Source organism: Mus caroli, unplaced genomic scaffold (genome assembly GCF_978045245.1).
Source record: "Mus caroli unplaced genomic scaffold, Mus_caroli_1 scaffold_4, whole genome shotgun sequence".
NCBI classification, from domain to species: domain Eukaryota; kingdom Metazoa; phylum Chordata; class Mammalia; order Rodentia; family Muridae; genus Mus; species Mus caroli.
Genome location: NW_028227259.1, coordinates 120,039,299 through 120,051,804, shown reverse-complemented (window position 1 = coordinate 120,051,804; position 12,506 = coordinate 120,039,299). Strand labels below are relative to the sequence as shown.

General features: G+C 48.0%; 1 protein-coding gene and 1 pseudogene across 15 annotated transcripts in view; both read right to left on the bottom strand.

Moving 5' to 3' along the window:
• Cit (citron rho-interacting serine/threonine kinase) overlaps positions 1-12,506 on the bottom strand; it is a 163,238-nt gene that overhangs the window by 121,562 nt on the left and 29,170 nt on the right. For all 15 annotated transcript variants that reach the window (XM_085837071.1, XM_085837070.1, XM_085837073.1 and 12 more), the window contains 2 exons: positions 12,378-12,468; positions 2,427-2,630 (listed from right to left, as the gene is read on the bottom strand). In XM_085837071.1, coding sequence (XP_085693197.1) covers positions 2,427-2,630; positions 12,378-12,468 — 295 coding nt within the window. The remainder of the gene's footprint in view (positions 1-2,426; positions 2,631-12,377; positions 12,469-12,506) is intronic.
• LOC110294018 (small ribosomal subunit protein uS5 pseudogene) lies at positions 1,322-2,233 on the bottom strand (annotated as a pseudogene).

Sequence of the window (12,506 nt, the reverse complement as noted above, 5' to 3'; positions counted from 1 at the left end):
AAATCTCTCGTACATGCAGGTTCTTTTCATTCTTTTTTTTTTTAAATAAAGTTTTGTACTCTCAAAACTTTAGACCAAAGGCATGTTCCAGCCTGCTCACATCAATGGGCCCAGTCCTTTTGTTGGGGCTCAACGTCCTTTGTGACTTGACCTGTGCATGCTCCCCCGGCTAAGCTCGTGCATGCTCCCCATCTCTCTCTCTGTTGTCCGACAGCAATGAGCTGAGCTATTTCCAGCTCCCTGGTTGCCTCACGCTGTTCTCTCGGCCTAGACCCAGCTCCATCCCACAGCTCTCGATGGCTGCTTCCCCACCAGCCATTCTCTTCTGCAACGCTCCCGCTGCACTCCTCACTTCTTGGCATTTTTTTTTTTTTTTGAACAGGGTGTCATATAGCGCAGACTGGCCTCAAACTCAAAATGTAGCCAAAGAGGGGGGACCTTGAACTCCCGATCCAACTGCCGCCAACCACCCACTTGTGTTCCAATTCTCTATGGACAATAATGTGGTTTCTGAGGTGCGATGAGGAGGGAAAGTGGAGATGGCTCTCTGCTTACGGCTGATGACCTGGTCCCCAGCGGTGCCCAGTGCGGCTCTACTGAGCCTGGGTAACTGACTGAGCAGACTGAAGTGGAGGCTGGAAAGTAGCTCCAAGGTTATCTAGAGAGCAATTGCAACTCAAGAGAAGCCTCGCTAACAGTGTTTGTACATTAAAAAAAAAAAAACAAAAAACCAACAACCAAACCCCACATCAGCCATTCCAAGGAAATGAAAATTGGGTGCTACAGAATCTGAGGGAATGAGGCCTCTTTACGCCTTTAAACTAAATCAGGTTCATCACAGCCTATAGAAACGGGCTTCATGGAGCACGAGTCTACGCATTAGAGGGTGGTTTCACTTCTACTCCAGAAGTATTTGTGTGTATATACAGACATATGTGACTACGAGCCTAACTCTTCTGCTCACTTTGTCCCCACTTCAAGTCGTCCCTCCATCTCTCTGGTTCAGTTTCCCGGGACTGTTTGAAAAAGAAGGGAGCTAAGAAGCCATTTGGTCGACCCCAAGATTCACGCTCATGCACATAAGACAACCGTGAACTCAAAATGCATTTTGAGGGGCTGGAGAGATGGCTCAGCGGTTAAGAGCACTGACTGCTTTTCCAAAGGTCCTGAGTTCAAATCCCAGCAACCACATGGTGGCTCACAACCATCTGTAATGAGATCTGACGCCCTTCTCTGGTCTGTCTGAAGACAGCTACAGTGTACTTACATATAACAATAAATAAATCTTTTTTTTTTTTAGCAGACTTAATTCTCTTATTTTTCTTGTACAAAATCCTTATGTAGTAGCCACAGCTGGAGCCTGGGTCCTCTGAACAGAGACTCAGGTGTGGGTTTTCACAAGATGATCAGTGAACTCCTGATAAGGAGACTTGGTGAAGACAGTCTCTTTCTAGAGGTCGGGGGTCAGGTAGCTGTAAGTCTTGCAGATGGCATCAAAGGTGGCCTTAGCAAAGTTGCCCAGGGTGGCAGTGCAGCCTCTGGCTGAAGTGTAGCAGTCATCTATACCGGCCATCATCAGGAGCTTCTTGGGCACAGGAGCAGAGACAATGCCAGTGCCTCTGGGGTCATGGATGAGACGCACCAGCACAGAGCCACAGCGGCCTGTCACCTTGCATGGAACAGTGTGGGGCTTGCCAATCTTGTTCCCCCAGTAGCCTCTCCGCACAGGGACGATGGAAAGCTTGGCCAAGATGATAGCCCCTCGGATGGCAGTGGCAACCTCCTTGGAGCACTTAACACCAAGACCAACGTGACCATTGTAGTCCCCAATAGCGACGAAAGCCTTAAACCTGGTGCGCTGGCCAGCCCGAGTCTGCTTCTGCACTGGCATGATTTTCAGAACCTCATCCTTTAGGGACGCACCCAGGAAGAAGTCAATGATCTCAGACTCCTTAATGGGCAGGGAGAACAGGTAGATCTCCTCCAAGGACTTGATCTTCATGTCCTTAACCAGGCGGCTCAGCTTGGTGACAGGGATCCACTCCTTGTCTTCAGCTTTACCTCCACGAGCCCCGCGGCCTCGACCACGGCCACGGCCTCGGCCACGTCCGCGGACCCTAAGACCGCTGCCGAATCCTCCGCGGAAGCCGCCGCGGCCTCCTAATCCTGGGCCCCCGGGTCCTCCGGGCCCTCCCGCTGCACCGGCGTCATCCGCCATTTGGTGTTTTCCCGAAGAAGAAGCAATAAATCTTTTTAAAAATGCATTTTGAAAGCATTAAAAAGATCGAGCTAAGATGGCAGCCCTTTTTCCTCGCTGGTATGACCTAACACACTGAGGCACCCTCCCAATGACTGGCCCTCAAGAGAAAGCTCAAAGCTGCTCTGCTTTGCACGTCAGCTTTGTACAAATTCTAATGACCCTTTACCTGGAAGTTCATGATGTTGTTGAAGGTCCGGGCGGAGGTTCCCTCTGTGAATGGGGTCTTCCCGTAAACCATCTCATAAGCAACAACTCCGACAGACCACCAGTCACAGTCCAGGCCGTAGGTGCTCCTTCGGTCCTCGTTCATCACAGTCAACACTTCCGGAGCCATGTAATCTGGGGTCCCAATGGGGAGTTTGGCATCCACCTGGAAAGCCAGAAATGAAAATGGACACAGCACAATCTCGATTCCCCTCCAGGGGGTGCAGACACCCCCATCAGACACCAGCTGATTGGCCACTGATTACTGCCCACCCAGGCATTTAAACCTCGGATAAAATGGCACACTGTCAAGAAATACCAATGCTTTACTAACGATGGGGGTCGGGGGGCAAGCATAACACAACCCAAAGGCAAGCAAGGCTTGTTGATAACGGTTTCATTACACAACTGTTTTAAGGTGGATTTCCTGGTACAAGCTACTGATATGCCAGAAACTTCTTGGCAGTACTGAAGGACTGAACGCAGGGCGTTGTGCAAGATAAGTAAATGTTCCTTCCACGCCCGAGCTACATTCCCAACTCAACAGAACTTCTTCTATTAAAAAATAAAAGCCCTAGGGAATCAGGAGGTCTGGTGGGGGTGGAGGTGGAGGGGTGATGACATCCTCTTGGAGATGGAGGGGGGAAAGAAATATGGGATGAGGAACAGGCAGAGGGCAGACCAGGAGAGGGATAAAGACAAGACTGTAAAATAAGATTAAAGAATAAGAGTGCATATGTGTGTGTGTGTACATATACATATGGCATACATATATATATGGCAAAATGGGGCTGGGGAGATGACTCTGTTGGAAAAGTGCTTCTGGTGTGAGTGTAGAGACCTCATTTGGAATCCCCAAAACCCACATAAGAAACTGAATGTGGGGGTGCACTGGGGAGGCTCATATGAGGGAACCCAGAGGCTTGCTGGTAGCCAAGCTAGCAAAACTGGTGAACCGGGGATTCGGTGATGAAGAGACCCTGTGTTGGCCTCTGGCCTCTATACCCATACACATACATATGTGCACACACTCACATATGCCCTACATTAAGAGAGAGAGAGAGAGCCGGGCGTGGTGGCGCACGCCTTTAATCCCAGCACTCAGGAGGCAGAGGCAGGCGGATTTCTGAGTTCGAGGCCAGCCTGGTCTACAAAGTGAGTGCCAGGACAGCCAGGGCTACACAGAGAAACCCTGTCTCGAAAAACCAAAAAAAAAAAAAAAAAAAAAAAGAGAGAGAGAGAGAGACAGAGACAGAGACAATGACATGAGAACGAAGCCTGAACATGGATCTATGCTATAAGACCAATAATCTATTAATGAGAAACTGAAAGCTAGCTGGCAACACAAAACAGCACTAAGTCAGACATTTCAAGTGCGGGGGGAGGCGAATGGATCCAGGCCTTGGGATCGGATCGGGTTCCACCTTCAGCCCACCTGCAGGGCAGTGTGAAGGGTAAGTCCCAGCCAGGCTGCATGTTAATGAGATGGCCTTCCTCATTTTCCAATTACTGCTCCAAAGGTCCCCTCATTGTTTGGAAACCAGGTCCCTCCAAGCCACCAGCACCCGAGCACTGCCCTTGGCAAAGACAGGTCAGGACACTGCGGGAAGCCTTTCCATAGAGCCAAGCATATTCCACAATAGGGACCATCCCAGTCTCCTAAGAATTTCTGTTTTACTGTTTAATGCCTTTGTTTCTTGAAATGATGCTGATCAAAGAATTAGCCTCCCTGACCCTCACTGGGGGATTCGGCAAGTCGGCAATTCCTCTAATCTTCAAAACGGCTTTTCAAGTTTGACTGAACAGGAAATGGGAAGGTCTGAGGATACCTGTCTATCCGCCAGTCTCTCCTCCCGCCCATCTGAGCGGAGACGGCTGATCTCAGGTATAGAGTGTTGACTGCTGCCCTGGGAACCGAGCATTTGTGGCCTTGCCTTAGATCAGCAGTTAGGTGGTGTAGGAAAACTCATTACTAAAGGACAGAAAGTACCTCCAACAGAAGCCAAAGGTCCGGGGACTATGGCCAAAGTCCCTTAAGACTGGACTTTACATCAAGAAAACAGACTTGGAGCTGGAGAGATGGCTCAGCGGTTAAGAGTACAGACTGCTCTTCCAGAGTCCTGAGTTCAATTCCCAGAAATCATAGGGTGGCTCACAATCATCTGTAATGGGATCTGATGCCCTCTTCTGGTGTGTCTGAAGACAGCTACAGTGGACTCGTATAAATAAAATAAATAAATCTTTAAAAAAAAAAAAAAACAGACTTAAGTCAGGCATGGTGAGTGACATATGAGTTCTGCTCTAGGCCAACCAGGGTTCTCATAGCAAGACCTGCTGAAGAAAAGGAGGGTAAGGAGGGAGAGGAGGAGGGAGAGGAGGAGGGAAAGGAGGAGGAGCGTGATGGCGAATTTGCTTTGCTTGGATTTCAGAGTTTGAGAGGAAGGGGAAGTTTTGGGGGCCCCCTTCCCCAGTGAGATGAAGCTCCTTCAGCTTCCCCTTCAAGCATGTCCATTCGCCTCCTCCCCGAGGGATGAGCTGAGCTGAGCTCCCTCACTTGTATATGGAGGTGTGTTCACTTGTGTATATGTGAACAGATATGAACATATTAAACATTCCTGTCATTATCCCATTCCTTTTTCATATGGATATATAATAGGAATATCAGAATATTCTTATAGTTTTCATAATCTTTCCCTCGTGTATTTACAGACACACAGGACAGACATGTACGTATTAATACTGGAATGATAAAATAATTCCTGCAAATCTCCCATTTCCTGACCTCCCCGGTCCCTACTTCCTGCCCCGGGTCCCCTGTGCCCTTCCCCGACCCTGTTCCTCAGGCCAGTGCAGCACAGAAAATAGTGAAGCTGGCATTTGCTGACACTGATCTCTGACAACAGACTTTCACTACAAGGACCCACTGGAGAATACTCCAAAGTCATGTTGTATAGGAAACAGGCAGGCCTGTGCCAGAGGCAACGTTGAAGACATGTTGGGAGCTATTAAGACAACACAATTGTCCTGATCTCTGAATTGGGCCTCTCTGCGCGCCCCCTTCCCCCCAGAAGAAAAGGAGGTCAAAAGCAGACCACTGACGCAACCACAGAATGTTCCAGCCCTAAGTCAGCGCCGGGTGTCCTGACCACAAGATGTACCCTGATACCACCAAGTTCCTGCTTCCCCAAGTAGTAATCAAAAGAAAATTTTCCGCTGCCCCATTCCTCCTGCTGAGAAGTACTTCCCCTTTTGCTTGTGCATTTAAGCCTTGAGCCTTGCTGAATACAGTGACACCTTGATGCTACTCAGACTGGTTCCGTGTAGTTCATCACACTTGGTGTCTGTCTTTCTCTCCCCCCATTTGGTTCTTAGGAGAAGGTCCCCTCGAGACCCTCGAATAACTGGACCTGCTGGACGGGTCAAAGATGCACAGGGAAACACTGAGTCTAGACAGAAGCACAATGTGACTTAACCTTGACCCCCAAAGGAGCTGGCCCTGGGGACGGCCCTAATGTCGGCAGCCTGAACATAACTGAACCAACCTCTAAGTGGCTCAAGGGAGAGCTCGGACCCTGCCATTGTTCGATTAACATCACCTGCATGGGTTAGGGTCTATTTTACTGCCACCTGGGAAGTTCTAAGATATTCTGTCCTCTTTGCCACCAGCTGGTGGGGCACGGTCATTTGTTCAAGCCCAGTGTGAGCTGACCTTGGCCAGGTGACCCTATCAAAGGGTGTAAACTGTCAACCCCTCATTTATAACTAATGACCAAAGAAGTCAGAGAAGCACACAACTCCTCTTATCTAAGAATAGAAATGTACAGACACATTCACATATCCTAATTATTTATGACTAATAATTATCTAAATCCCATTAGCAATTTGTGCTAGAAAGCTATGAAAGCAAAATTTCCTGCTAGTGCACTCTCTATGCAACTTTAACCACGGTGTGTTAGCAGTTGACAAAGGTTTTATTGATTACCAAGTCCATTAGCCACTGATCCCACAGAGGATCCAGTTTGACTTCCAGCACCCACAGCAGGAGGCTCACCACCACCTGTAACCTAGCTTGGGGGATGGGGGGATCAGACGGCCCTCCTCCTGGACTCTGTGGGGACTGCAGTAGCATATGCACACCGTCACACACATACACATAAATTTTAAATAAATCTTTAAAATAAAATATAGGAGGAAACTATTCTCTTCCACTCAAACCATTGCCTTAAAGGATTGAGATGTGAAATTACATAAACAATCTTTCCTTGTAGGAGTCATGTTGCATGTGTGCACACATACACGTGCACATGCACACACATACACACACATGCATACACACCTGCAGAAGTAGGAGATAATTTTCGTTTCTCTAATTTCTAGCTTGTGGGGCCAGGAAAACTTACACCCCCAGAGTGTGGGCCTGAGAGAGGGGGTGGAGGGAAGGGGGAGGGCAGAGCCACAGGAGGGATTTCTATATGTCTATGTTACATGCACGCCTCTGTCTATAAATACACAAGACAAGGGATAGGGATACAACCGGAATGAAGAAGCCTTTGCTCCTACATAAATGTGAAAAGAATTTTTGCCTCTGGGTTTCCAGCTTCTGGAGAACTGCCTACTACACACTCATCTAGTTTATTTACATTACAAACTCTTTACATCTGGTTTCCTGAGAGCCAGAAGAGACGGGTTAACTGTCTGCCCTTCTCTGAGACTCCAGTAAGGGAAGTGGGCCTAAGAGGGCCCGGAGGACACCTGGCCCATGGTGGTGTTGACTAAGGTAAAGTATACTACCGCTGCCTTCTGAATGAGAAACTTGAAATAAAGACAACAGGAGGTGGAAAAACTCACTCGACTCACAGATTATGAGTAAGACTCACAAATACCCACAGAACAAGAGGACATCTGGAAGTGAACAGAGATCTGCGGACTGGTGGCATGCAGGAAGTTCAGCGCATGTGACCTGGGGAGCATGCGTGTGCATGTGTGAAGAGAGGCCACAGGACAAGGTGGGTGTCCTCCTCACTCTCCATCTTAATGTCTTACACACACACACACACACACACACACTCACTCACACACGCATGCATGCACGCACATACGCAACGTGCGTGCGGCCCACCGCCAAGCATGTGGATGGAGGTCATAAGACAACTTGCAGACACCAGTACTCCCCTTCCTGCAAGTGGGTCCTAGGTGAAGAACTTAAGTTGTCAGAGGTGGCAGCAAACATCTTGAACCTGCTGAGCCATCTTGCCAGCCCTCTCTGCTTCTGCTAGCTGACTAACCAATTTGGAGAGGTGCCTGCCCCGTGTTCCCCAGCTCTGGATTCCACTATGCACCATCACGCCTGACTTTTTCACTTGGGACTGAACTCAGGTCCTCCAGCTCACAAGACAGCCCTTACCAAAAGAGTCATCTCCCCAGCCCAGACTGTATTTATAGTATAGTCATAAATACAAAAAAACAAGCAGAACCTATGTTAGGCCTATAAACTACTTATCTAATTTGTACACGTTCATTTCCCCGCCCACCATTAATCAGAGACAAAGCAATAATAGAATTTCTCATCGATAAATCCACACAATCTTGATTCTAAACTGACGCTCATCTACAATAAAACCTTTCTTTACATTTAGAACACTGCCTAAAGGGGCTGTGAGATGGCTCAGCGGGTAAAGCATTTGCAGTATAAGCCAGAAGACCTGAGCTCTAGGGCCAGCAACCATGGAAAGCTGTGGCCTCCCTTCCCCCAGCCTGGAACCTGCTTGCTCAAGGGTGGAGCTACCTGCTCATTCGTCCTGCCACGCCTACTGCTGGAACCTGCCTTTGCTGCCTGGAAGCACACACGTGTTCGTCCTGCTACTGGACCCTGAGTTACTTGGCGGGATATTGGGTTCCCTCCCCCTTCCTTTATAACTGAGTGTCTGAAAATAGTAAAATTGAGCCTTGATCAGAACGTTTGTTGTCTTGGCTCCATTCTTTCTTTCGCCCCGTCTAGATTCCTCTCTTTTCAGATCGAACTGCCATTCTCAGTTGAACCGTTCGTGTTGTGGACTGCGGGCAGGCCGCAACAGAAAGCCAGGTCCAGCAGGACTGGTATTCCAGCACACCTATCAGGAGATGCAGGTAGACACAGAGGAATCCCCAGGAACCCATGGGCCAGCCAGCCTGGTATATACAGAAGCAAAGAACAAAGAGATCCCAAATCAGATAAGGTACAACTCAGGAACTGGCTCTGGAGGTGCCACATGTGCACACACACCTACATGCTCACACACACATACATGCATGTGTGCACACACATCTACATACACACTCATCCATATATGAATGCAGTCACACATACACACATACGTGCTCAAACACTTACACACTCACACATGCATGCACACACACACTCATCCAAATATGCACACATACCCATACATATACACATATGTGATCACAAATACCTATATGCTCATACATGCATGCGTGAACACACACTCATACATATATGCATGCACACCCACATATATGCACATACATGCTCACCCATCAAACATCCACACATTCACACACACGTGAACACACTCACATACATACATGCATGCGTGTGCACATGCATAACATGAGTACACACACACACACATAAAATAAAACACTACAAATCCATTAAACTTGTCCTCATCTGCCTTGCAAGTTCTGGCCCTGACAGCACAGGGAGGGGAGACATGCTCTCAAGTCTCTGAACATCTTCACTCCATGACCAAAAAACCCAAGTGTCTCCTGCCTGGAGAGCCCAGCAGCCGCAGTTCACACTGAAGAGGCAGTGGAGAGACTGACTCCAGATCCAGTGTGTGTGGGGGGGTGGGAGGGGGACGGAGGGGGGTTCTTTCTTTTTTAGACAAGAGTCTAGCCCTTGTCTACACTAGGCAGACCAGGCTACCCTAGAACCTGCTATGTAGACCAGGCTGGCCTCTAACTCAGAGATATCCTCTGCTTCCCAAGTGCTGGGCTTAAAGCATGAGCCGCCATTCGCAGCCATTCCCAGCTCGGGGCCTGCTCTTCACCCTCTCGTTCTCTCCTGAGCGGCGGTTGGTAAACCGCCATCTACCTTTTCCTGTGGGCTTTTCTTACTGCAGACACATGGTGCCAACTCTAGAATTATTTCGTTTTCAGAAGCTACTCAATCTATGGTTGACATTTCCAACCCAGAGTGGGTTTTCTTGCCTCCACCCCGGGGTAGAGCGGGAGAGCTGAAGACATCTGGGGTTGTCCTAAGGCAGGATAATGGGAGGAGAGATCAGTGACATCCAATCACACACAGCCCAGGTCCCACAACAAGGACAGATTCAGACCCAGACCGCAATGGTGAGGGATTTACTGTTGGGCTATAAACCTGTCCTGTAATTTTTTTTTTTTCCTGAGCACGTCAGTTTATTAATGTCGCTAATACAGTTTGTGAGTCTCTGAATCCTAGGAAGGGTTCATGCTATTGAATCTGTTCCCTTGTGCATTTCTCCACTAAAGTCAATGTCTGCGCTTTCTCATCTATTTCTGAATTGTACGTTAATTAGGGTGGCAAGTGGGGAGAGGAGCCATGGGTGGGTCTCAGGGCCTCACCCACAGAAAGTACATCCTCAGCCGGGCAGCGGTGGCGCACGCCTTTAATCCCCTTACTTGGGAGGCAGAGGCAGGCAAATTTCTGAGTTCGAGGCCAGCCTGGTCTACAGAGTGAGTTCCAAGACAGCCAGGGCTACACAGAGAAACCCTGTCTCAAAAACCAAAAAAAAAAGAAAAGAAAGTGTATCTCCTACCACAGAGCTATACCCTCAACACCTTTTTCAAAAAAATATATAGTACACATAGATTTATAAGTTTATGAAATATTTCCCTGTGGTTTTTATTTCCAAACATCCTTAATGCTATTTGTTTTGGAATTTAAAACAAAATGATTTGATTCTACAATTTTTAAAATTTTTTCTGTATTATATCTATTCATTTATTCTCTCTCTCCGTGTGTGTGTGTGTGTGTGTGTGTGTGTGTATGTGTGTAAAGGTACCACCATGAACACGTGGGGTCCGAGGACAGTATGTGGAGGTGAGTTGAGTTTTCTTCCTTCTACCATGCAGGCCCGGAGATGGAACTGGGGTGATCAGAATTGACAGCAGGAGCCTTAACACTATGACTCGTCTCACCAGCCCCCGATGACATCATTCTTCATATGAATAAATAAATAAGAAGAAGATAACCTGGGAGGCTGGAAGGACGGCTCAACTGTGAGCATTTGCTGCTGCTCGAGAGGACCCAGATTTGAGCCCCAGCACTTGGGGGGCCAGGCAGCTTCACCACACCCTGCAACTTCGGCTTCAGGGGCATCTGTCACCCTCTTCTGGCTGTCCCAGGCATGCACGCGCGTGGCACATATTCTCTCTCTCTCTCACACACACATACACACACACACAAATAAATAAATAAAAATAATAAGGCTGGGCAGTGCTAGTGTACACCTTAAATCCCAGCACCTGGGAGGCAGAGGCAGGGGGATTTGAGAGTTCGAGGCCAGCCTGGTCTTCTATAGTTCCAGGACAGCCAGGGCTATACAAAGAAATCGTGTCTCAAAACCCAATAATAAAATTAATAATAACAAATCTTTTTTTAAAAAAGGATAGAACCTTAAAATAAAAAAGGAAGTAATGTTGGATTTGGACAGCGGGAGGGGGAGACTCCTGGTTTCCTGCAGCCGAACACTGAGTAAGTCACCTCAGAAAGTTCTCAGAGCGGCAGAACACACAGGTCAGATCGCAAAGTGCACAGAGTTAACACAGCCCTGAGCCGTTTCCTAATATCACCCTAATAATATCCACCTTCCCCAGAGGAATCGGGGGATAAAAAGTAATTTTACATATTGTCCTTCAGAGAAAGGACTTAAGTCTCAGACCTGGAGGCGGCCTCCGGTTTTATGCATTTTAAGTAGAACCTAAAGCTTCCAGAGAGAGGATTTGCTCCAGTCACTGAGCAGCTCAGACCCAAAGCCGAAGGAAGCGCTTCCCTCAGACCTGTCCTTCCTATACTGCTAACCTCGAATTCACATTTCAGTAGGAGCCAATTTTATTAGAGGATTCTTAACCCTTTGTCTTTTTGATTTTGTTATCTTCCTTGAAAGCAGCCTCCATCCTGATCTCGGTTGCTCCTCCCTGGCTCTCTGTTAGCAAGTGCAACATGACTTAGCATGTTAGCATGGGCAACATGACTTAGCATGTGAGCATGGGCAACATGACTTAGCTTTTTCAAAGGCCCAAGACTTGAAAACGATACTTTTTTTTTTATTCTCGAGACAGAGTTTCTCTGTGTAGCTGTCCTGTCCCTGGCTGTCCTAGAACTCACTCTGTAGACCAGGCTGGCCTCAAACTCAGAAATCCACCTGCCTCTGCCTCCTGAGTGCTGGGATTAAAGGCGTGCGCCACCAACGCCCGGTGAAAGCGATACTTTTGAACATCAGCATCTTGACAAAGTCTCTAGTGCTAGTGACTAATTTCAATTTTGCTGCATGTGGAGAGCACTTAAGTAAAAGAAGGTCATGTTTCGTCAAAATACTTTCAAATAAAGCAAGGTGACACAACAGAACACGGTTTCTATGAGGTACGGGAAAATAAAATGGACACTTTCCTTTCTTTGTAAGGAAAAGTTAAGAATACCCAGAGAGTTGGCAGGGTGCTAACAGGTGTTAACATAAGGGCAGCGCTATCTGGGAGACATCCCTGAGCCCTCACCCTCCAGCCCCACCCCCCAGAAGAGTCAAACCCTGGCAGATGAGGCTTCCAAATGCTGCTCACCATGGCGTCCTAACACCTGCCAGATCCAGGAGGACCACAGAACGCTCTTTACCGTACGTCACCCCTGAGCCATCTCATTCCACTTCCTAATCACCTTATTTGAATTCATCTTAGCGGCTGATCCAAAATCCACCAGCTTGATGTGTCCCGTCCGGTCGATGAGGATGTTCTCGGGCTTGATGTCTCTGTGAGAAGGTCACAGCCTTAGATTAGCACTGTGTTT